Source organism: Laccaria bicolor, genomic scaffold, assembly GCF_000143565.1.
Source record: "Laccaria bicolor S238N-H82 LACBIscaffold_14 genomic scaffold, whole genome shotgun sequence".
Taxonomy (NCBI): Eukaryota; Fungi; Basidiomycota; class Agaricomycetes; order Agaricales; family Hydnangiaceae; genus Laccaria; species Laccaria bicolor.
The window spans coordinates 295,461-320,901 of record NW_001889885.1 but is presented as its reverse complement, the minus strand read 5'-3'; the positions used below and the strand labels follow the sequence as shown (position 1 = coordinate 320,901).

Sequence of the window (25,441 nt, the reverse complement as noted above, 5' to 3'; positions counted from 1 at the left end):
CTGGAAGTACGACTGCTTGGAGGTGAAAGGGATGGGCAATCAGCACTCATTCCTCAAATTTCACTCATTCCAACAAGCTCATCTGAAGTTTCATTGAAGCTTAAACACCACCAATTCCCAGTTCACTTAGCTTTCACATTGTCCATAAACAAATCTCAAAGCCAATCTGTTCAACATGTTGGACTCTATCTCCACTTTCCAGTTTTTGCACATGGGCAGCTATATGTAGCTCTTTCACATGCAACATCTCCCCATAACATCAAAATTCTTCTTCCAGATGATGCTACAGAATGCCTTACCACAAACATTGTATATGATGAGGTTCTCATGGATTAGATACCAAATTTAATTGGTTCTGTTAACACAAATCTAATCCCTGAGGCCTGAGGTGTGTGAATTTACATAATTCACCCACTGAGTAAAGTCTTAAAGCTTGAGGGATTACTTTTTATTCTGAACAAGTTGACTCAGCCATGTGCAGCATGATCATGTGGATTCGTGACAGAGTCCACGTGTTCCCTCTCTGTTTGCCTACATTTTTCTTGAACTTTCAACACCTGGCCACAACAGGAAACATCCCCTCACCTCCTCATATATATAGAGAGGACATACATCCTCTGATGCTGTCACATTCTTCCCTCCAAGACTCTTCACCAAGGTACCATGCCACCATCTCAGCTCACCCCACCATCTGGATCCAGTTCAATTTCGGGGATTGCTGTTCTGGAGAATCCTTGACAGCAGAAGGACAGCCCCAAAACTTTATACTTTGATGCCCACCTTTTCTGCCCTGTCGACAGCATTGAAAATGATACAGGCATCAAAGATGAAGTTGACCAGTACAAGAAGACTAAAAAGGGTATATTGGCCTCGCTGCGCTACTTGAACAGTCAGGACCTCATCTTCAACAATGTTGATGCTTACTTCATAACTGCAAATGTCAGTCTTACCTTTCTTTATTCCCTAAAATGCATATTAACCTGCATAATAGGTTGTTAAGGTTCTTGACTCCAAGTCTGCTGCCAAAGATCTCCCAAATATTGCATTGCCAGAGTTGAGTAATGAAGATTACTCTTTGGTTGGGGACATTGTTTCCATGAGTGAGATTTTATGCATTTATTGGATATGCACAGGTATCAGCTAGTGATTGTCAAAAGTGATAAAGTAACCATCAAAGAGGTCTTCAGCCAAGCCTTCTTTACCTTGATTTGGACTCACATCAGCCCACCCATCAACATTGGGTCATTTTGTCTCATGGCCCATTAGCAGGCACCCTCAACCATGGGTCAGGGCATTCAGTGTTATTGGGTGATTCCTAATAACTGCCCTGATCAAATTGAGATGACCTCAAGTAGCCTTGGGGCACATTGGAAGGTAAATCAAGGGAATTGGGGAGGGTTCAATTCAAGTGCAGATATGAAGTATAGGAGAACACAGTATGAAATGCTTAAATGAATCAGACAAAAAAATCATCAAACAACATATCAATAAAAGGCAGAATATCAGTGAGACACAAAGTAATTGAGAGCAATGTATGGAATCACTGTAGGTAAGTAAAGTACTAGTTCCTGCAAAGTCATCATCAAGATCTTTCTATTTCTCAAACAAATGTGTTATTTTGGATTTAAAATTTGAAACACTCCTTGCAAGTTTGGATAGAAATTGGGCTGAGAATAAAAACATCAGGGGGGGTTCAAACATTAAGTACCATAATACATACCTTTTTTTTCAGGATTCATTGTAGTATCTGGAAGAACTGCTGGAACTGAATGATTCAAAACAAGTGGTGTTGAATGAAAGTTTTCTATACAAGGGGATGTGCTGGCTATATCAACAACTTGAATATCCTGGGCTTCTTGTATGTCAGCCACTGTGGTCATTGTATGAGGGTATTCTCCTTCCAGAACTCTTTTCTTTAATTCATAGACTTGGGTGTCCAATTTCTCTGCTTCTGTGTACTTTTCCAGACTTCGATATGTAGCTGCTAGATCTTCCATAGCTCTGATTGTATGTGGATGTTCCACTCCAAGAATTCTATTCCTTGCATCCAAAACTTGAATCTCCAGCATCTCTGCCTCTGTATATTTTCCCAAGTATCTATTTGTTGATGCAAGACTTGCCATAGCATAAATCGTATCTGGGTGTTCCACTCCAAGAATTCTGTTCCTTGCATCCAGAACTTTCATACACAGTTTCTCTGCCTCACTGTATTTTCCCAAGGACTGATATGTTGCTGCTAAATTTGCCATAGCTAAAATCGTATGTGGATGTTCCACTCCAAGAATTTTATTCCTTGCATCCAGAACTTTGATATCCAGTTTCTCTGCCTCTGTGTATTTTCCCAAATTTCGATATGTTGCTGCTAAATGTGACAAGGCATAAATTGTATCTGGGTGTTCCACTCCAAGAATTCTGTTTCTTGCATCCAGAACTTGCATCTCCAGCTTCTCTGCCTCACTGTATCTTCCCAATTTTTGATATGTTGCTGCTAAATTTGCCATGGCTCTAATTGTATCTGGGTTATCCACTCCAAGAATTCTGTTCCTTGCATCCAGAACTTGCACATGCAGTTTCTCTGCCTCTGTGTATTTTCCCAAGTTTCGATATGTTGTTGCTAAATTTGCCATGGCATAGATTGTATCTGGGTGATCCACTCCAAGAATTTTATTCCTTGCATCCAGAACTTTGATATCCAGTTTCTCTGCCTCTGTGTATTTTCCCAAATTTCGATATGTTGCTGCTAAATGTGCCATGGCATAAATTGTATCTGGGTGTTCCACTCCAAGAATTCTGTTCCTTGCATCCAGAACTTGCATCTCCAGCTTCTCTGCCTCTGTGTATCTTCCCAATTTTTGATTGTTGCTGCAAGATTTGCCATAGCTCTGATTATATCTGGGTGATCCACTCCAAGAATTCTGTTCCTTGCATCCAGAACTTGCACATGCAGTTTCTCTGCCTCTGTGTATTTTCCCAAGTTTCGATATGTTGTTGCTAAATTTGCCATGGCATAGATTGTATCTGGGTGATCCACTCCAAGAATTCTGTTCCTTGCATCCAGAACTTTGATATCCAGTTTCTCTGCCTCTGTATATTTTCCCAGGTCTCGAATTGTTGATGCAAGATTTTCCATAGCTCTGATTACATCTGGGTGTTCTACTCCAAGAATTTCATTTCTTGAATCCAGAACTTGCATCTCCAACTTCTCTGCCTCTGTGTATTTTCCCAATTTTTGATATGTTTCTGCTAAATTTGCCAGGGCATTGATTGTGTCTGGGTGTTCCACTCCCATGATTCTTTTCCTTGCATCCAGAACTTTGATATCCAGTTTCTCTGCCTCTGTATATTTTCCCAGGTCTCGATTTGTTGATGCAAGATTTTCCATAGCTCTGATTATATCTGGGTGTTCTACTTCAAGAATTTCATTCCTTGTATCCAGAACTTTAATCTGCAAGATTTCTGCTTCCTTTGCATATCCCTGTTCCTGCAGCAGCCTCCCAAACTTTGCATAGGCATCATCCATGTAATTCACCATATTTTGACTACCTTCTGATTTGAAATACTCCACATTTACCCTCAAATGTGTTACCAAGGCCCTCCGGAATCCATATGGCTGGCTTGTATCCCATCTTAGTGAACAAGACAAGGTAACATATGCCATTAAGCAACAATGTGTCCTCTTATCTAAAGTTAACCTGTCCCTACCCCATGCATGAACCAGTGGATGCATGGCATATATGCAATTAGATGAGCCCTTCTTGATCAAAGAGAATGACAGTAATATTCGAAGTCCCTCTCTAAAGACAAAGTTATCCCAAATACCTGATTTGCTAAGAGGCAGTAGTCTCTGGTCCAGCAAAGAACTAGCACAGGGTAATTTTGAGCTACAACTTTCTTCATCATCTGGAAGTGCAGCATAAGAAAAGATTTCTTCAGTGATCCCCTCATGATGGAAAAAAGGAAATAATTCCATAAGAAGCATTGCACTATTAGTTGCATTGGCCTTATGAAAATCATCAGATTGAGCTCTCTTCTGAATTTCTTTGTATGATAGTTCCCAAGTTCCATAGACACTTCTGTTATACTTAGAGGCTCCAGTAAATTCAGAATGGGATAATAATATTTTTCGGTGATCTGAATACTTTGCCAGGTAGTCTCCAATAGTGGTGGCTCCAGAAGCAATGTAAGCACCAGCTTGATCAATGGCAAGAGGAAGGTAAGAGAGCTCCTTCACAATATTTAAAGCTTCAGCTTGAAAATCTATTGAAAATGGGTCCAAGCAACTGGCTTTTAGAAGCAATTCAATAGAATCATCCTCTGGCATCTCAGTTACTTCCAGAGAATTCTCCAATAAAGTCAGATTCTGCATGGTGGAATTGCGACTAGTTATCAGAATATTTCCCCCCCTTCCAGGTGGAAGGTAAGCCTCCAGCTCAGCAGGTGATAGAACATCAGCATTGTCAAAGACCAATACATAGTTCTCTTTCAGCATGCCAATCCAGTGAAGAGCAGATTCAGGTGAGCCATCCAGTCCACTAGACTGGGCTGCAGGAAGGTTACAGATACCCTTGAGCCCCTGTGTGATGGTGCCAACTGAGGAAGCATCAATCCATAAAACAGAAGAGAAACTAAAGGCAATTAACATATTAGAAATGAGGGTTGGATTTGCCTCTTTGAAGACATTCACCAGTCAGACATATCCTCAACAAACTTCAAGCAAATCTGAGTCTTTCCAATACCTCCCATTCCATGCAACAGAAAGAACTTTCTCTTCTGAACAGAGTCATTTGTGTTAGTAAAAAAATGCATCCTCAGTTTTGCAATGACTTCTGCACGCCCTGTGAACCGGTTGCTTGGATTTGGCACAAGGGGAATGACCCCATTGAGTGTCATCCTATTGCCATTGTTGATGTTGTTGATATGTATCTGCACGCCATCAGCTTGTTGAGCAGATATCTGACTGTTCCACTCACCGCATCAGCTGCGTAGAATGTGCCACCGCTCACGGCAGTGCCCTGAGCACTTGGAAAAAAGTCTCCTCCGCTCATTCTGAGGGGTCGGAGATCAGCGTAAGAGTTCAGGATGAGGGAGGGAAAGAAAGAGGAGCGCTGGGATGCCAGGAGACCCCCAATCATGCCATGAGGCGAACGCGTGGGTTGGTCTATTTTTACACCCTTGCACAACATGTTGGTCACGCTGCCTGCCATTATCCTCATAAGCGCCATATCTGAGATTCGCTGAATCAAATTGTCAGCTTAACTCGCATTGTTGTGTCGTCTAAATGAGGCACATCCAAACCATAGACCATAGTGAGGGAGCTTCTTAGCGCGTTTAAACAATGGGGTCCGAATCAGCACACAATTATCTAAAATCTCTTGAAGAAATCATAGGAAATGGCCGCTCGTGATACGTACACAATCTTATTTGAGCTTCTCTTGCGTCACCAGGCCGAATTTGAAGGTTAAAGCAATGTCTACAAAATCACAACTATCACCACACTAGTCCATTCGTGGTAAGAGAATCGCCGATTTGCCTCTTTCCAACTCTCGAGCGCCGGGCCCTGCAAGTCACACAGGCTCATCCTTTGTGTGATTGACGTAGTACTGATAAGATACGCATCTACAAGACACAGGTAAACATAAGCTCTGGGTATAAAGGACCTGCAAACTCTTAGTTAACCTCAGGCCCTTCAAAACCATCCACCAGTACCCAACTGAACTCAAACCACGTATCATCATGATCTCTGTACGTCTTCAACTTGCTGGCTGGCGCTTTACCTTCTAATGAGGTTCCGTAGAACACATGTGCTCTCGTCAACGCTATTGCCGAACCCAAGCCCAAGCCCGATTCCGAAGAGACGTAAGTCCACACTCGTGAATTTTCTGCATTGACTGGTTCTGACACGTTGATTCTACGTGTAGTGGCCCAAATGATAAACCTGATAAACCTGTCAACTCTCAACCTAACACATAATCGCTTTATGGAGGAAATCTTCTTGCTCTGAAAGTGTTTTGCGTACTGGGAGTAGTATGAAATAGGCGAAGGATGAATGCTTGTACAAGTTATACGAAAACCCCATATTGTGCTCAAGTGAATTGATAACGTTTGTGTAGGTTTGTGTTAGAAACTTGATTGAAAGTCAGACGGCGAATTTGAACGGGACGTTGAACGCTGACCCTTTTCCGTCGTTAATTTAATCAGGAATCTTGAGTGTGGATGGGGCCGGGCGGCTCGTAAAGGGATCGGTGGGCGAGAAAAGGATAAAAATAGGGGCAGCGTTGTAAGCTGCCGCACCTGGTAGCTGTAGAATATGGCTACGAAGAGAGGGGCGGCGATGGGGAAGGAGGAAGAGCGGAGGAGGCATCATCAGCGTGCAGTTGCTGCAGGACGATGGGTGGCAGCGACAGTGCAGACAGGCGATGTGATCGGAATGTCTCAACCCTGGCACGTTCGTAGAGGCAAATCTGCACTAGGCTAACGTCCCATGTCGATTCGTCACTGCTGGTGACTGAATCGATTGCACATCCATTTAACGGTCGAGGACCAAGACAGAGATTGAAGATTGAATAGGACGCAGAGGACGCAACGTAAGAATATGCCTGATTCCCAACTGATGCTGTACCAGCCAGTTACATACGTGTCCAATCTTGCGGATAGTTATTTTGCATTGGGTATCAATCCTATATACACCAGTCCTTGAACCGGGCATTGTGAGCTCATATAAATCAATTAGTGCGTTTGTACGTATATCAACCCCTCCAATAATTGGGCTTGATAAACGGCATTGGGGTGACGACAGCCTTTCTTCTCTTATTCCGAACTTCAACCTCGACTTCCGTGCCCTTCTTGTGAGAGCCGGACTTGACGTATCCCATGGCGATGTTCTTCTGCAGCGAGGGAGATGGTATACCGGAAGTGACGATGCCGAGTTCCTCACCGGAAGGAGTGAAGATTTTGGCGCCCTCTGATATGTATGATTGTCAAAAGCGAAAGAGTAACCATGAACGAAGAATATTACCTCGAGCGGGAGCACCCTCTACAACCAAGCCGACACGTCTTCGTGGGGGCCCATCTTTGAGGTGTTGCCTTACACCTTCTGCGCCGATGAAGTCACCTGTCTCCTTTCTGTCCTTGCCTGTTGAAAAGGAGGTTCATCGGAGGGTGAATGGTCTTGCATGTAGGCTTACCAATGACCCAGCTTAATCCAGCTTCGATGGGGGAGGTAGTCTCGTCGAGGTCGTGGCCATAAAGACACATCCCAGCCTCAAGACGAAGACTATCGCGCGCTCCAAGTCCGGTCAGCTGTACCGGAGTTTTTGAGAGAAGTTTTGCGACTTCAACCGTTTGGGATGGCGGGATGGAGATCTGGGTCGAGGTCAGTACCAGGAGCGGGGGAAGCATGGGGGAAACATACCTCAAATCCATCCTCTCCTGTGTACCCACTACGAGCGACGTGGAGGTTAAAGCCCTCAATGGGGACGAAAGCCGACTTTCCGAAAGTGAGCAGTCGGAGATCGAAGGACGTCAAGGCTTGCAGATACGTAGCAGCTGCTGGACCTAGAATCACCCCTGTCAAACACACGACTCATCAAGTTGGGAAACACAACCCCACCTTGCAAAGCCAATAAACCCCAGTTCTCCAGAACCTCCATCTCCACCTTCCCCTCTTTCGCTTTCTCACTCGCGTTCCACTCCTCCAACTTCTTCGTAAACCAAGGTAGATCCACGTCCCGCCTCCCAGCATTCGTCACGACGTAAAAAGCGTCTGCAGCATGTTTTGTGATGATAGTGTCGTCTATGATCCCGCCATTTTCGTTCAGCAGCACGGAGAGGGTTGAGGTGTAGGGGCTTAAGGCGGTGAGCGAGGACGGGGTTAGCCATTCCAGGAATTCAGTTGCCGTTTGTCCCCGGAAACTTTCGGGAGTCAGTACGCATAGAAATATGATATAACGAAGGCATACACTTGGATTGGACCATATGCCCAACATCAAAGAGTCCCGCACTGCTCCGGACGTGGTTATGACTGGCAACTGAAAGAACGTTGAGTTTGGGAAAGGATGGGGCCCGTCTCCAATCTTACCTTAGCCGACATCCCCATACGCTAACGGCATAGAGTACCCAGCGAACGGGACCATCTTGGCCCCATTCTCGACATGAAAGTCGTAGAGCCCAGTTTTCCTCAACTGTTCAACGATGATTTCATCAGTTTCGTATGTTTCGAAGCGAGGTTTTGGACTACCTACCCCTTCTGAAGGCGTTGAGAAATTACGAGCAAGGCATCTGGGTACGTTATGGCTAGTTAAGGAGGTCCTGAGCACAGAGACGGCGCGTAAGACCGTCATCGTCGTCAGACAAACATCGACAAAAAATAAATTGACAACGTCCCATCACCGGCCACGTGATCAAACTCACACACGCGATCTGCTACACACTACTTGAGGCCCACTTCCTTGCTCACTTCTTCCAAATTTCTGATAATGACTTGAAATGCTTTTAGTAGGCAGGTGGTTCATCACTTACTCACAGAGCCTATGAATCTGGTTAAAATCCAATAGCGGCGCAAGCCTGGTTCCCGACTTTGCTTGAACACTGTCAATGAGCCAACAACCAAGTCATAAGATGGATAGACATTTTCCAGTCATCGACCTAGTTGACTGCTCGTCGCCAAACCACTTTCAGTGACTTTTAAAGCACCCGAAATTTTGTGGGAACGCCGTCACAAGAGTTGGGCAATGTTTAGGATTTACAATCTTTTGGACAAAGCCCTCTTATTGTCTAAAAGAAAAAGACAACCTCAATCTGTGCGTACGGTTGATAAATCTAACAATGGCTACCTAGCGCAATGGTAGCGCGTTTGGCTTCGATCGCTAAACGGTACCAAAAGGTTGCACCTTCGAGTCCTGCGGTGGTCATGAAATGTGATATTTGGTATGAACTTTTTCATTCCTTGTTCATATACATATCTCCTGAGGTAAAGAACGTCCTAAAAAAAAGATCGCACTCTTTACACAGTCCGTAAGCACACGATACGATTTCAGAAATCGAGTGCGAAATCAGTTGTAACGGGCGTTCAATTATTGCTGTGTATCCGCATTATTGCGCTCATCGTTGTGACCGTTTAACAGATGATCGATGATTATCGGTCATTACAAAATACATACATACGATAGCATGTATCGCCCATCTTCAAGACGTCCTCTTCTGATAACGATGCGTTCATGGATGGACCTGCCAATGGTCGGGAGGATTTTTGTTCCGCTATATCCGACAGGACTTGGCTGTGGGGCTCAATTGCGCGTCAGGCGACCAGTCAGAATCAAAAAAAAATTCGCAACTATGACAGGCGTTAGGCAACATTTGGGCAACATGAAGAAGTTGTGATGCGGCTTCACTACAACTACTATCTTAACGCTCAGCGCATTTGGAGCACTGCGTGCAAACAAAACTAACCAAATTTGTCAGGCCCGAGCAAGATCCGACCGTGATACATCTACATTTCTATGTCGACGATTGCCCACCTGGTAGTAATACGGCGAAATATGAGGGCGGAAGGAGAAGACTAAGGAAATAAAGTGAGCTTAACATGGTTGAACGTAGGCTCTCAATGTGTTTGACCAAATCCGGTTGGTTTTGTCTGTTTCTACAGCTAAGCGGTGCTATATTTTCAAAACGGGTCTACCGATATGAAGATAGCTGTAAAATTCCGCATACCCGGTCCGGATGTACAACTGACGCGATTCGGTTTCGCAGTGGCGTTTGTACCATCCACTCAAGCAGCTGCAAAACTCTTTCCAAGTCTTTCTTTACATATCTTCTACTACCTTGACCATAACCTCCCTCCACTATATTGCTTCCTTTTCTTATTAAAATACTTCGTCATCTAATTTCAAAATCAACCTTCCGACGCGAATCCAGGCAAGCTCTCAAAATTCTGTCCTATGTCGATTCGCGGTGCTTGGCGTCTCTTCCCAAACAGTCTTATTCTCCTTACTCAAAGTCGATTAGGCCACATTAAATTTCCAGCTGGGTTTTGACATACGGAAAGCTGTCCAGATGCCACTTCGCGGGAATGTTCTCGAAGCTGTATCGTTTGGGTCTTTTTTTATTAAATCGGCTCCTGGATCGTGCTGAAGATCGTTTGCAGTTCAGCGGCGTTCATCACGTTGGTGGCCTCATGACGAGCTTCTCAGCGCTGACGATGAGCAATTGTGCGGACGGTCTCCCGAGGAATAATGAGATAGTCCTTGGCAGCAAACAACTGACTAGACGTTGACTTCAAGATAAGCCTGTAAACTTTTATACAATAATTATGATCTTGCATTGAAAGCACCGATTGGGAACTGTATAGGCGTTCACTAAAATACCGCCAAATACAGAATTCACCACAGGAGTATCTCGGCACTGGAACTAAGTACCAATGGACAGTACGGACCGTAAATATGGTCGGCTGACCACAGGAAAAATGCTTCATTTCTTTCGCCAATGAGACCCGTGGAGAAGCGCAGCTTGTGCAAAAGCGATTCATGTTCTTGATTTTCGGGGAGCAAGTACACGAGAACCGTGGCAATATTAATCACGCATGCCCAAAGTCAACGAGACCCGCAGAGAAGCGCAGCGATTAATCTCCTTGACTTTTGGGGTGCAAGTACACCCGGTTGGTGGAGGACCGTGGCAATATTAAAAATGCGTGCCCTAGGTAAGTGGAAAATTGGAGCGCGCGTGAATGACAGTCTGTGAATACTAACGACAAGGCGAGGCGTCTGAGGAGAAATTATTCCCAGGATCTGATCCTAACTTTGACTCTCAAAAATACAGGTCAAAGATAATTCTTCCATTGTTCTGAAGCAGCATCTGGTACACCCGCCAATTGCAGAAAAATAGATAAAAATAAACCCAGATCGGATATCGCTGTTGCTTTGACTTCAAGTAGCTCCGACTCGGAGTAGGAGATTAGGCTTGCACCACACTTGTCACGCTCCCTGCCATTATCCTCATAAGTGCCAAATCTGAGATTCGCTGGATCAAATCGTGAGCTTGAATCGCATTGTTGTGTCGTCCAGATGAAGCACATCTAGACCATAGGTATTAGGGAGGTTCTGAGCGCGTTTCAAAATGGGACCCGAATGAGCATACAATTATCTAGAATTCTATTGAACGAATCACTGGAATTTGCGGCTTGTATTGCGTACACAATCTTATCTCAGCTTCTCTCGCTGTTACCAGGTCGAATTTGAAGGCTGAAGCACTGTTTTCAAATCAAATTACGATAAAGTGACCCATGGATAGCCCTGGTTATCTAAAACCCTTTTACCCCGCGTCGATCCATTTCGTCTGTCAACGTGGCGGCGGCAGATCCATCGTACCGCAAACGTGTTTTTGAACAACGACATCGTTAGAGGTGTTTTTTTTTGGACTCAAGTCTTTTAACTACCCATCTCGAGTAACGGGAAAAGAATTGCGCGAGGTCCCTTCAAATATCCCCTCTTTTTTATAAGCCTTCCTCAGCACTATTCAAGTTGCAGACTTTCAGGACTTGGCACCTATCCATTCGCGGTAAAAATCGCCGATTTGCTTCTTGTCAACTGCTTTTCCCTCTCGAAACCCGAGCCCTGCAAGTCACACAGACTCGTGCTTTGTGTGATTGACGTAAGTTATGACGATCAAAGAAGACATGCCTCGCTTGGTCTATGTACATATTGTCTACATAACACAGATAAACAAAAGCTCGAGCGTATAAAGGGCCTGCAAACTCTTGGTCAACCTCAGGCTCTTCAGAACCATCCGCCATTATCCAACTAAACTCAAACCACCTATCATCATGATCGCTGTACGTCTTCTTGCTCGCTGTCTCTTTACCGTCTAACGAGGTTCCGTAGAACACATGTGCCCCCGCCAACGCTGCTTGCAACGACCACACTAAATGCAAGTGCCAAGAGGGGTAAGTTCACAACCGTGAATTTTCTGCACTGACTGGGTCTGACACGTTGATTCTACGTGTACTTAGTTGTCCCTGCTCCACCTGCGGCTGCACGGAGTGTGGCCCTGGTGCCACACCTGGTGGCACAACAGAGGCTTCTTGATTTATCCAGATTTTTTTTGGTTGTGTCAAATAGGCGAAGAAGGGATGCTTGTTCAAGTTATATGAAAATTCAATATTGTGCTGGAATGAATTGATACCGTTTGCGTTAAATCTGTGTAAAAAAGTTCGCTGAAAGTCAGACTGAGCCTTTGAGACGGGTACAAATTCAACACCCGACACCCCCTGACATACACTCACGCTTGATCGACCGTGTTATATGAAAACCTTTCACCCAACACGCTTTGGGAGCACATAATAACGTGGATCCTATCCCTCTTCGCGGGCGATTGGGTTTCAATTTGTGTGAAGGTAGCGCTCCTCTTTTGGTAGCGAATCTATACTTTGCACATCCATCAAAATAAAATCTCTAAACCAAGAACTGTGAAACTGACCTCTTTGCGCTTCGCTTCCGATTTTTAAAGCGTTCTATTCCCTTATAAATTCCTTCCATAAGGTAATACTATAAAAGCACAAATTTCTGAAGTCTTGCGCGAGAATCGTAGAATGACTTTGCCCCCAAGTGATGTAACTTGGACAGGGGCTTAGCGGGGTATCAATAGAACGTATCCTATTCAGGGCAACACGCGGCATTTGCTGTAGCTGAGATATCTGTAAAAATACAGGTCGAAGAGAGAATCACACAAACAGACGTACTCCGGCTCAACAAAAGAAAAAATAGCACCGCTTGTCGTCAATTAACGGGACAGTGTGCAGGTGCCTATAACCTGGTATGTTAAGCACCAGTATCTGAGGCATCAAGTTAAGAGGAACCCCGGGCCGGATGAGACGCACACTGAAGTTCGAGCAACCCCCAAGTCTCGGTGCACGACACACCCCGGCTCTTTTGCAAATGAAAAAGCGAGCGTTGACAGCTGGTTATACCCATCCGTAATGGCGAAAGTTTCTGAAACTCAAAGAGATCTTACGCCTGGCTGAGTACCACCTACCAAGAACATATGTAGAAAGAATGGGGCTCACCGTTCCGAACTTTTTTACGGTCCACAGCTCATGAGGCAGCCAAAGGGTACATAGATGTATATTCCTTGAAGCGGCTTGAGACATAACGAAAGCATTATTCCGCTATGGGACAGAGGAAAGAGTCACATGCAATTGCACAAGGAAATTCCTTTTACCAAACGTAACAAGTAATTGAGCGTCTCGTAGGTGGTCATGAGGTTGTTAAGTTTGTTGAGCGCGTGCGTAACGACAGGCCTAATAGAAGCTCGAGGGCATTTGCGGAATCTCATCAAATGCGGCGGAGGTCATACGTGAATTGAAAGGGAAGATATAAGCATGCTGGTGGCACGGTGGCACATCAGCAAAACCTGGGTGAGCTAGGCAGCACGTGGCAGGGCTGTGTAGTGCCATAGCACCATAGAAAGGGGTATCACCTTTACAGTCACCTGCGCGTTCTATGCAGCTCTACATAGAAACGCACAGCCACTACACAGCACTCCCTAGAATCTCAGAGCAGATCTGCAGCCATTCATAGAAACACATAGCCACTTCATAGTGCTCCCTAGAATTACGGAGCAGATCTGCAGCCCTCAGTAGCAACCCCTGGGGTCTGCAGATTCCTAGAGGGGGGGCATACATTCTGCTCATTTTAATACCATATTGCATGATTTTTACACAGAACTTGTGTTACGAAAAAATAAGTTTATTGTCTGCACTACTACATTATACAAGATATCCTAATATTCTACATAGTAATGACTGCAGTATATCAAATTTATGGAATAAGAGACCGTCCATCTTTCATCAACAGAGGGAGGATGCCATTCACCAACAAGGAAGGGAGGACGGTTGTTCGTCAAGGGACGGAGCCGTTCTTCAAAGGAGGGAGGACGCCATTCGTCGACAAGGGAGGAGGACGCCGTTCTTCAAGGGAGGGAGCCGTTCATCAATGAGGTAGGGAGGACACCGTTCGTCGACAACAGAGGGAAGATGCATTTGTCGACAAGCGAGGGAAGACGCCGTTCTTCAAGGCAGGGGGAATACCATTTATCAACGAGAGAGGGAGGACGCCGTTCGTCAACGAGGGAGGGAGGACACCATTCGTCGAGGGAGAAACACCGTCAGTCAAGAAGGGAGTCGGACGGAGGATGCCGTTCGTCGACGAGTGAGGGAGCAGTTCATCAAGGGAGGACACTGTTCATCGGGGGAGCCGTTTGTCGAGGGAGGGGGCCATTTGTCAAGAGGGAGCCTTTTGTCAAGGGAGGGAGCCATTTGCCGAGAGAGGGAGCCATTCGTTGAGGGAGGAGTCGTTTGTCGACGAGGGAGCCGTTCGTCGATGAGGGAGGGATCTTTTCTTTAAGGGAGGAAGCCATTCTTCACGGGAGCGAGCTGTTCTTCAAGGGAGGCAGGGAGCCATTCTTCAAGGGGGGGAGGAAGCCATTCTTCAAGAGAGGGAGGATGCCGTTCTTCAAGGGAGGGAGGACGCCGATCATGGACGAGGGAGGACACCGTTCGTCGAGGGACGCGGTTCGTCAACGAGGGAGGGAGGATGCTGTAACTCGACGAGGGAGGACACCGTTTGTCGAGGACAAGTTAAACATTGTGGTGGGAAGGAAGAACAATGAATTTCCGTGTTGGGAAATTCAAGAGTTCAACATAATCACATGATGTCGGAGTTTCAACGGACTTAAACGAATTGTCTCGCAACTTGAAGTTGTTTGTCGCCTGTCACTGTCTTTCACAGAAAGCATGGCATTCGAGGTGGGCATACACAATTGTAGATGGCACCATGTAATCAAGCAAATATAAAGTTCATATTGGAAAATTATTGAACAATTTCCGAGCCTTCCAAGAAATTTGCAGTTGTTACCAGAAATTTCCTGGCTATTTCCATGATTTCCCGAAATTTCCTGTTTTTTGGTAGTAGTAGTAACAATTGAAGTTGTCTAAGTTCGAAAATGTGAGTTGAGCGTGGCACGTGACTTCCCGCAACCGTACCGACTTCCATCAATTCACACTTACACTTTCTAGGTAGCTCATAGCTATAACTTCACGAGTATCACACCGTTTGGCCTCTATGTAGGCTTATTTTAATCGCTTTATTCACGCGAATGCAATCCAATTTACGGCGTAGAAAAATTTGGAGTACCTCACAAATTGTAGCATAAACTATTTGGCCTGTATTAGACATCTGAAATATATATTATCATCATGAGTTCTGCTCCGTTTCATGCGATTTTGGGCTTGTCAGAAACGCACAAATTAGAGCTTTAAAACGGGTCTAAGAGCCCCTAATATTTCGACGTTTAAGGCGACCTCCGATAACATTTACCATTTTTAGGCAGATTCTTCACCAGTAATTGGTCCAAAGCCATTTGAGTTTTGAACTAAATACTACGTAAATAGATGCGTTGGAATCGGCTTGAACACCACTTTCCAACGCAAAAAAAATCACAAAAGACGAATATGTTTTGCAAAAGATACTTCATATTCTTTCTTGTTGCAATCTTTGTAGGTCAATCAATCTCTGGACAGTGTTGTACTTTCTTCTTATTCCAGGCGTATTTTGGTCATAAATTATTCATATACAATAGGGAATGTGTTTTCTACTGAAATCTAGTATACTTGTAGTTTGACTCCCTATAAGGGCTGGGTAGAAAGTGGAGGCCCCTCTATAGCACCCTATAGTAACGGCACAAGTCTCTGTAGTGCTGTATAGCACAAGCTTACACCCACACAGTGCTGTGGAGCGCTGTGGAGCGCTAGGGCATCTAGCCAAACTTGGCGTGTAACTATGGGAAACTATGATGTTAGCGGAAGCACTATGCCTGTCTACGTGGGAAAATCAGGTTTTGCTGATGCAGTCTAAACGTTCAAGGTCGGTAGGTTCGACGGGGATACAGAAAGACTCAACGTACCCGTTCACTGGCCCTGTTGTTCATGATCAGCCTTTCACAGCAAACGTTGAACAGATAGTCGTACACACTTGGAAATCAACCCCGTCCAGACCCCGTCTGTTGGCCCAAACGAATGTTATTTTGACCAAAGCAAACCTCACCAAAGAACTTCATATCCCCAAGAAGATAATGCAACCACGGTCCACATTCCCTGGGGCTATCCCAAGGCGCCATGTTCATGTACCAATTCCGCATCGTTCTATGGAAGTCGAAGACTGATTCTTCTTCTTTTGAGTCCCGGAGGGGTTTCATGTGTTCGACCTCGAGTGGTACGTGTACATCGAAATGAATTTGTGAGGATCTTGCTTGGTGTTAAGGGAGCAGCAAGAAGAGGCCGCATTGAACAGGTTACTACTCCTACAATGTGAGGATGTGCCGTCTTCTATCCCTCAACCCCAGTGAAAACCGGCTCTGTTACCAGCCGCAAGTATCTGCGGATTCCCGGAAGATATCGGAGATCGTCGGCGGAGCAGAAAGGTGCAGGTAGAATGGGATTTTGTCCCTTTTGCGGATTTTTTTCCGCAACTGTCTGCCCCTTTTTGACGAACTACGGCATCGATTGCGAATATTTCGGTGGCTACCCCTTCTAGTCTGCTCCCATCTGCATTTATCAGTCCTCACTTGTAGGTAGAATTTTTTTGAATTGCTTCATATATAATATACAATTTCCTGCGATTTCCTGCGATTTTCTGGCTGCTATATACCCAAGACCCCCACGACACGACATCTATCCCTGGAGCGGAACCTTAACTAATCGCCGTCTCACACCCACTTCCACCCATCCGCTTGTGCACACGTCTGAGAGACAGATGTATCGATGTCGGGGTCGGCATTGTGGATGGGGGAATAAATAGAAATTTCGAGCCGCTGGGTATTTATCAGACACGCGACACCAAACGGATGCCAAAACGCACTCACAAGTTGTCCTCGGCCATAGAATACTCTGCAGAAGGCGCATATATGCGCCGAAAATGGTCACTTAGACGACATGGTACAAGGACAGGAAGTCACTTACCGAAGTTCTGGTAACAGACACACTTCCTTGTACCCAGTGAGACCAGTCACTTGGACTCCAGAGCCTTATAGGCTGACGACTCCGTTCATGTACGTTAACGAGAGGAATGCCAGTGGGCGGAATGGTGCGAAGTGTGAGGAGATGGGTTGGGGGAGATGGTGGGGGGGCGGGAAGAAAGAAGGAATAAAGGCAATTTGATAGCGCTCTGAGATATATAGTCGCGCTCAGCTAGTAGAATTTGGGGAAAGAATTTAGAGTCAAGTCCAGAATGATGTCGTTCAACGGAGCAGGTGCAGAAACGTTGCGGGCCGCAGCGGATCATCGCCGATTTTGCCCTTTTCAGCCGATATTCGCACATTCTCGTGGAAACTTGCAGAGCCGGTTTTCACTGGGCCTCAACTCTGATTGCTTTTGAGTGATACATCAGGAAAATCACAAATGTGTGGCACGTCGTGATCGCGTGGCGGAGTGTGGCCGGAGTGATGGATCTGGCACCACACCGCCATAATTTTGATCTCCGGGTAAATTGAGCCACGCGCGTCACAATATCGATCACGCCACTGTCGCATGTGTACAGTGTAAGTATCGATCACGCGACATCTTGATTGGAAAATTTTGGACTTCTGAACTTTTCCTCCACTCTCCGTATCTTCCCGCCAAGCTCCTTCGTCTTCCCCATCGTGCAATCCCCCTCTGCTGCGTCACCCCCACCATCAACCACCACGTTCGGTAACCCGCTCCCAACCACCACTGCACACCAATGACAAAAGCAATGATCTACCCAATGACAACAACAACGACCTGGCACATCAACGGATGTGCCACGTCGACCAGACGGTGATGACGGATGTCGTCGTCACTGTCCGTGTTGCTTGAGGTCAGCCACTCAAACTCCCTCCCCTTCTCCTCTTTTCACGCAAGACTCAGGGGGCCACGTTGGCGTCGGCGACGTGGCATGGACTCTCCTTTTTCTAACAAGAGAAGCAGGTGCCACGTCGCTCTCTTCGAATGCTTCACCACACCTACGAGTACCAGCCCTCCATGGACCTAGAATGGGACGTCCGTGCCCCGTCCATCGGGACGGAAGGTCCATTGATCTTTTTCCATGGGTTCTTGTCCGTTCCTCTCTTTTTTACTGCCTCATACTCAACCCATCTCTATACTATAGCGGCTCAAAGAGGAACTGGCAATCACTCTGCAAAGCCTTCCACTGAGCCTTGCCCACACGACCAATCTAAGCCTTCGACCTCCGGAACCACGGCATGTCACCGCGCGCGGCACCACATACGAATGAGAGCATGGCGGCTGGTGTCAAGCGAGTCATTGAAAATATGAGTTTGAAGACGTGACGGTGTTGGGGCATTCTATGTGGGTACCTCTTTCGCTGTCCGTTCTTCCTGTCTCATCAGATTGAACTTGAAAAGGGGCGGAAAGTCGCAATGACGCTCGCACTCTCCAACCCTACCCTCATCTCCAACCTCATCATATCCGACATTGCCCCGACGAACAAACCTCTCCACCCCGAATTTGTAACGTACATCTCAGCAATGCAACACATCAACAGCCTAGCCCTCGGCGTCATCCGTACACGCGCGGATGCGGGTCGGGCATTGGCAGAATACGAACCCGTACGTCGTGTATCAAACCCATGTATGTTGTATTGAGAACGTGGACAGGACCTCTCCATCCGGCAATTTCTACTAACCAACCTCGTCCTCCCTCCTCACTCCGCCCATATGCCCAGCGTGAGCACGGGTGGGGCTTACACCAAACCAAGATTCACGCTCCCCCTGGACCTCCTCAGCTCATCTTCCCCACACCGCTCATCTTTGTAACATGGAACCCAGGTGCCAGCGACGTGGTGGCCGAACGACGAATGTCTTTCGTTGCTGTTGTATGTTTTCAGACGCGATGGTAAGTACCGCCGTTCCACTTTGTTCCAAGCCATGATTATGATGCTTTGCATTTTATAGTGAGCTTTTTGCGTCTCACCGTCATCCACTTCGTTCCTCGCCTCTGCCGCAGCCGCAGCCATCATTTTGCTAGATCGTCGAATTAGTCTTTACATCGGTATTTACATGGTGTTTCTGTATGTAGTATAGTAATAAAAAAAATTATCTCTATTTTGGCAAGGGTGTGGTGCAATGATTCAGAAGTTGGTTTGTGGCCCCATGATGAAATTATTATGAGATTGTGGTGCCACGAATGATTGTGGTGAGTGAGTCGCCACCGCAAGTATAATGTCCCCATTCTTATTTGTGAGAGTGTGGCTGAGCGTGGTTTGGATGAGAAGCGTGGTGCCACACATGCCACACGTGATGTGATTTTCCTGATGTATGTGGGAGTGGCCGGATATGCTCTGCTCTATGGGCAGACGTAGACGTATGTATGCGTCGAAAATTTTCGCAGTGGACAGGAGAGTCGCGTGACACTTGTTTATCAGAACCCTAACCTGACCAACCCAACAAGTGCGGCCACCCTCCCTCCAAGTACGAGTGGGTCGCTTTGATTCAAAGATGACATGCTGATAGTCCTGTGGCCACGTATTCGGACAGCCGACAAGCAAGAGGAACACGGGTCCGAGAATGATGAACAGCGCAGGACTTGAGCCGGATCCATACATCAATGTAGTAGAGTTGGTAGTCCTGTAACCCAAGTTCATGAGCTAACGTTGTACTTTGCCGTCTGGTTTTGTCACGGAGGACCAATTTGGGACCAAGTCGAAGGCAGTGGTAAGTTTGTTGATTGGGCGATGCTTCGCCATCTCACAATTTTTTTCGTGACAGCTACTAGTAATCGGCTCCCCAGGAAAGACAGCCACCCTTGAAGGTCTCGCCGCTCGCGAATGGTATCGTGGCGAAGGAAGTCCCAGAGGTGCGTCGGGTCTATTCCTTTTCTACTCGTCATTTTCCAAGAACGGCGGGATAAGTCCTTCCACACCAAACGTCCTCCAATCCGCTATTATGGCAGGCTCAGGAATCCGAGGGCAGTTTGAGGAAAAGTTCAAGGCCCTTCTGCGGGACATGGAGGACGAGGTTCGTTCTTCCACTTCGACTCGTATTTCTTACGAAGTCGTCGCTCATGTCATAGGGCCAAAAAGTCATTTCAAGTTGCTTTATCGACGCAGTGCGTGAGTGTCACTACATTCGGGAGTAACATTTTCTCTTCGTTCCAACCACACCTATGTCAGCATCAATCGGTCTGCTTCACTTCCTGGCATGTATACCTCTCTTTTGCGCTTCCTGAATCCTCTCTCGCCCTTTTTGAATCTCACACAATGACTCTCCCCTGTAGCCGACGAACACCACAAAACAATGTCCAAAGACGCCGCACTTGTACGCCAGTACTTCCTTGCTGTTGCTTACTTCTAAACTTTATATTGCTTACCGTGGATGATGGAACGCATCATTGTTTGCTCTGGATGATATTGCACTTGAACACAACGCTTTGGAACCTATCCCTCTAGCACTGGAGCCTGTCGTGTGGAACCCAACTCTGTTCTCCGGATTGATCAACCTTGCTTCTCAATTTGGAAGTGCACTTGGACCCAACATAATGAACACCTCACATCAATCGTGAACAGCCGCAGTCCACTCTGCATGCTGTATCTCTCACCGGTGCTTGCCTGACAATGCTATCGATTTGGTGGACGGAGCCACCTCGGTCCTCCGTCTCACGTAGGAGGGACAAGCCCAGCGACTTGGAGTCCCTAGAACGGGAGATAATGACGCTCCAAATCGAATTGGAGAGCTTGAGAACGAAAAATACACCTTCAGTCTCGTGGATCGGAGGAAGAGGTTTTGAAAGAAATCGGACGCGGGCTTTCTCTCACTTAGCCGCGATGTACGCGATTGTGGAGAAGCGTACGAAGGCCCTGAAGGTTTATCAAGCTGGGTGTGGTAGGACGTCATCATTGTTATATCACCTTACCCCCTTGGTGATGGCGACGTACTGCTCCCCCGTTGCCCCCTCGCTAGATTTCACATGCTCGGTCCGTATCCAATATGCTTTACCATAATTCGTCAATAACTACCTCTTCAGCTCATATTGTGATCCCTCTTAAGGCTAGACGTTTTGTCTTCTTTGCCTTCAGAGTAAGGAACAGGTAAGGAACCGTAGCCCTGTCGCTCCAAAACGATTTCCCCCCCCCCCCCCCCAATGCTTTGATTTTTTGACGGTGGCGATACCCCAACTTTTTCGGGGGCAAATCCCATTCGCGAACTATGTCATTGTCAGCATTTCATAGGGTAAGTAGTCCCCAAGTCTCTTTTAAGGAATCCAAATTCTCAATTCTGGCTCAGGTTTTTCCAGGTCGAGTCGGTCATCTCCCGTTTCCCGCCTATTTTCTGTTCAGTTTACGCGGCGGATCGCATTCTGGCACTCTCAGTTTGCGGCAACTCTAGGATTCGTGACAAGTACCACTGCACCATTGACACGCTTCTCTGAGATCCTTAGGAACACCAGATGAGCCGAATCCACATGCCATTAGGTGCTTGCAACACGTATCGAAGGAGGGATTTTCATCAGTGCGAGTCTGTGTAAGGGGGAGAGTGTCAGGCGTTAAGTTTATCAAAATTTCCGTCCAACTTTCAATTAATTTTTCAACAAAAACTTCATCAGTTCATTGGAGCACAATATTGGGTTTTCGTATAACTCGTACAAGCATCCTTCCTTCGCCTATTTCACACTACTTCCAGAACGCGAGACACTAACAAAACAACAAGAAAACTTCCTCGATAAAGCGATTATCCAGATGCGCACTTGCAGCCGCAGCTGGCGCAGGAACAACTACACGCGGAATCAACGTGTCAGAACCAGACAATGCAGAAAATTTACGGTTGTGAACTTACTCTTGGGCGCAACCGCAGGAAGAGTGGTCGCCGCAAGCAGCGTTGGCGAAAGCAGATGTGTTCTGCGGAAGCTCGTTAGAAGGCAAAGAGTCAGCCAGCGAAAAGACGTATGGAGATCATGATGATGGTTGGTTTGAATTCAGTTGGGTACTGGGTTCTGTAGAGCCTGAGGTTAACTAAGAGTCCTTTATACTCCTCGAGCTTTTGTTTACCTGTGTTGTGTAGGTCAAGTCAAGCCGCGATGTGCATTGTACCCCCTTCGACCATCAGTACCTACGTCAATCACACAAAGCGTGAGTAGGCGTGAGTCTGTGTGGCTTGCAAGGATCGGCCCCGAGAGGGAAAGCAATTGGCCAGAGGCAAATCGGCGATTCTCTCACCCCAAATGGATTAGTGAGATGACGGTAAGCACATAGCCAGATGATGTGAATATAGGCCAAATTTGGATCCGCTGGCCAAGTCCTCAAATTCCGCAATTGTGCTGAACGACAAAATTGAGGGCCTGGAAAAAAAGGGCATATTTCAAGGGTCCTCGCGGTTTTCCTTTTTCAATACTTCAGATGGGTAGGAGAAGACTTGAGTCACAAAAAAAACATCCCTAACGGCGTCGTTAATCAAAATTTGTCTTCTTTCCCTTCAAGGAACCGTAGTCCTGTCGCTGTAAAACGATTTACCCCTCACAGTGCATTGATTTTTTGACGGTGGCGATACCTCAACCTTTTCTGGGGGCATTCCAAGTCTCTTGTAATAAATCCAATATTTCAATTCTGGCTCAGACTTTCCAGGGCGAGTCGATTATCTCTCTATTCCTGTGTAATTCTTGTTCAGTTTACGTGGCGGATCACATTTTGGCAATCTCCGTTTGCGGCAGCTCCAGGACTCGTGACTAGTACCCTTGACACACTTCTCCCCAGTTCTTCCCCTCAGCTGAATCAGATTCAGAGTGCCTTTGTGGCTGTTGATCGACAGTGTGGGGCAATAAGTAATTTATATCTTCCGAGAACCACAGGATCTGAGATTGGTTGACGTAAGGACTGAGCGGCATAATTGACTGAATTATTGCAGAGGAAAGTAGGAGGAAAGAAATATCGTCGTCTGTGATATGAACATAGTAGCTCTGAGCTTTTCTTCTAGAGCAATAGAAGTCGCAAATTCCCTTTGAAAGTCTAGCAAATTATTGTTCCGTCGCTGCCCTCCGAATTGGAAAGTACTAGTGATACCGCTCTGTCGGTTAGATGAGGCACATCCAGACCACAAGGACCTTCTGACCGCGTTTCGAAAATGGGTCCGACTCAGCATACAACTATCTAAAATTCTATTGAGGAAATCGCCGCTCGTGATACACACAAAGTTTTATTTGAGGAGGAGATGCAGCTTTTCTCGCCGTGAGCAGGCCAAATTTGAAGCCTGACGCACTGTCTCTAAAATCAAAATAGGATAAATTGAGCCATCGATGGCCCTGGTTATCTAAAACCTTTTTACCCCGCATCGATCCGTCGTCTTCAACGTGGCGGCGGCGGATCATCACACCCCAAACGCGAAAAGTCTGTTTTTGAACAATGACATCGTTAGGGGATTTTTTTGGTCTTGTAACTATCCATCTGGAGTAACGGAAAAAGAACAGCCTGAGGACCCATGAACTATGCCCTTTGTCCTCCAGAGTCCAAGCCCTCAATTTTTCCGTTCAACGGAATTTAGGAGCTTCGCAAGATCAAAATTTGGCCTAGTATATTCACCTCTGGCTATGTACTTACCATTTCACTAGTCCATTCGTGGCAAGAGATTCACCGATTTGTTTCTGGCCAACTGCTGTCCCCTCTCGACGGCCGAGCCCTGCGAGCCACCCACACTCACGCTGGGTGTGATTGACGTAGGTACTGATGATCAAAGAAGATACAGTACCCATAGCGGCTTGACTTGACCTACACAACACAGGTAAACAAAAGCTCGAGGAGTATAAAGCCCTCTTAGTTCACCTCAGGCTCTTCAGAACCCAGTACCCAACTGAATTCAAACCAACCATCATCATGATCTCCGTACGTTTCTCGCTGGCTGACTCCGAGTTTGCCTTCTAACCAGCTTTCGTAGAACACCTCTGCTCTCGCCAACGCTGCTTGCGGCGACCACTCTTCCTGCGGTTGCGCCCAGGAGTAAGTCCACAAACCTAAATTTTCTGCGTTGACTGGTTTTGACACGTTGATTCCATGTGTAGCTGCTCCTGCGCCAGCTGCGGCTGCAAGTGCGCATCCGGATAATCGCTTTATCGAGCAAATCTTCTTGTTGTTCTGAAAGTGTTTCGTGTACTGGGAGTAGTGTCAAATAGGCAAAGGATGGATGCTTGTACGAGTTATAGGATATTAGGAAAACCTAATATTGTGCTCCAGTGAATTGATATCGTTTTTGTTGAAAAGTTAATTGAAAGTTGGACGGAAAATTTGATATGGGTACGGACTTGTGTAAAAACAGGCGTACCGCGAGGGTGTTCCATCCTCCTCTTTGATCTAAGTGCCAATCTGAATATCTTCAAAGAGTACTGTTTATCGCCAACCGATGGGATGTGCAAGTGCCTATAATCCCCTATGTTCAGCACCGGTGTCTGGAACTCTAAGGTGCGAGGAACCTGAATGAGAGGCACACACAAGTTCGCGCAACCCCCGAAAGATCATCAAAAGCTCAAGCACACTCGTCGTTAGACGTAGTAAACGACATCGTCCTCTCAGACGCGAGCGTTTGGACAATTAATTTTGGAACAACGGTAAAGCCTGGAGGAGCGTCGAAAGCACGTATTCCCGGAGGTTGACGCAGCTTCACAGACGCGAGGGTAGACGAAATGCTATAGGTCATCTGCGACCATGGAACTCGTTGCAGATTTTGTCAAGAGGTGGTGTATGACCATGGGACGCAGTGGATGGACTTCGGCCATGCGCTGAAGATGTAGTATCTCAAAATCAGAGTGGGTATTGGGTGAAATGTGACGTTACCTAGACGTGGAGACAACATTGAGGTTCTCCTGCTCGCGGTGCATTTTCTCGTTATGGGACGTTGGCTTTGAATTCAGCGCCTTCATCCCTTGTATACGCTAACGAGTTAGGGAACACGATAAATCAGTTCCGTGGCGTGGTTGTACAGAGAGAAAGAAAGAACGGCGTACGGGTTGATAGGGAATTGGCTGAGATTCATTGAGAGCCTCGCGCTTCAGTTCCAAACGAGGAAGTGAGCATTTCCGTCGGAGCATAGATGATACATACCTCTCCAAAGAGCCTTAAATCCTCCCAGAGATTGGTTTCAGACGAGCAATTCCTCGGGGTTCCACTCATGTAGCGATCCAGCGCTGTGGATGGAGCCAGGGAGGATGGGTTTTGAGTCTTTTGACCGTTCTTCTTTTCTAAAGCTCGACCTATGTAACACCAAATAAAAACCGACTCTGCTTGCTTGAGAATGATGGGCGAGGGTGGGGGCCGGACGTGCTCGAGGGCTGGGAGGATGTGGATGTATGCGTCGACATTTTTGGAAGTTGACATCGACATGGAGGATAAGCTTAGAGAGTTGTGTGACGTCACTACTTGGTCAGTTGCCGTCGCGATGT

At 46.4% G+C, this 25,441-nt stretch overlaps 5 protein-coding genes and 1 pseudogene across 6 annotated transcripts; 4 read left to right on the top strand and 2 right to left on the bottom strand.

The window, feature by feature from the left end:
• Positions 1-473: 473 nt before the first annotated feature.
• LACBIDRAFT_327835 (uncharacterized protein) lies at positions 474-1,144 on the top strand (the record flags this gene model as incomplete). The annotated part of the gene is made up of 4 exons (XM_001881881.1): positions 474-658; positions 801-939; positions 992-1,100; positions 1,134-1,144. 4 exons carry the CDS (start codon positions 474-476, stop codon positions 1,142-1,144), a joined length of 444 nt encoding a protein of 147 aa, XP_001881916.1.
• A 5,602-nt stretch (positions 1,145-6,746) lies between these two features.
• Positions 6,747-8,339, bottom strand: LACBIDRAFT_250474 (annotated as a pseudogene; the record flags this gene model as incomplete). Its single annotated transcript has 7 exons — positions 6,747-6,961; positions 7,016-7,132; positions 7,185-7,362; positions 7,412-7,554; positions 7,610-7,911; positions 7,961-8,027; positions 8,078-8,339. Coding segments are annotated over 7 exons (1,284 nt in total).
• A 10,105-nt stretch (positions 8,340-18,444) lies between these two features.
• Positions 18,445-18,840, top strand: LACBIDRAFT_298490 (uncharacterized protein; the record flags this gene model as incomplete). Its single annotated transcript, XM_001881880.1, has 2 exons — positions 18,445-18,633; positions 18,682-18,840. 2 exons carry the CDS (start codon positions 18,445-18,447, stop codon positions 18,838-18,840), a joined length of 348 nt encoding a protein of 115 aa, XP_001881915.1.
• A 1,010-nt stretch (positions 18,841-19,850) lies between these two features.
• Positions 19,851-20,161, top strand: LACBIDRAFT_298489 (uncharacterized protein; the record flags this gene model as incomplete). Its single annotated transcript, XM_001881879.1, has 3 exons — positions 19,851-19,879; positions 19,935-20,040; positions 20,096-20,161. 3 exons carry the CDS (start codon positions 19,851-19,853, stop codon positions 20,159-20,161), a joined length of 201 nt encoding a protein of 66 aa, XP_001881914.1.
• Positions 20,162-20,636: 475 nt separating this feature from the next.
• Positions 20,637-21,058, top strand: LACBIDRAFT_298488 (uncharacterized protein; the record flags this gene model as incomplete). The annotated part of the gene is made up of 2 exons (XM_001881878.1): positions 20,637-20,996; positions 21,047-21,058. 2 exons carry the CDS (start codon positions 20,637-20,639, stop codon positions 21,056-21,058), a joined length of 372 nt encoding a protein of 123 aa, XP_001881913.1.
• A 2,529-nt stretch (positions 21,059-23,587) lies between these two features.
• On the bottom strand, positions 23,588-25,382 carry LACBIDRAFT_327831 (uncharacterized protein; the record flags this gene model as incomplete). Its single annotated transcript, XM_001881740.1, has 6 exons — positions 23,588-23,597; positions 23,710-23,777; positions 23,832-24,158; positions 24,308-24,368; positions 24,539-24,699; positions 25,104-25,382. 6 exons carry the CDS (start codon positions 25,380-25,382, stop codon positions 23,588-23,590), a joined length of 906 nt encoding a protein of 301 aa, XP_001881775.1.
• Positions 25,383-25,441: the final 59 nt, after the last annotated feature.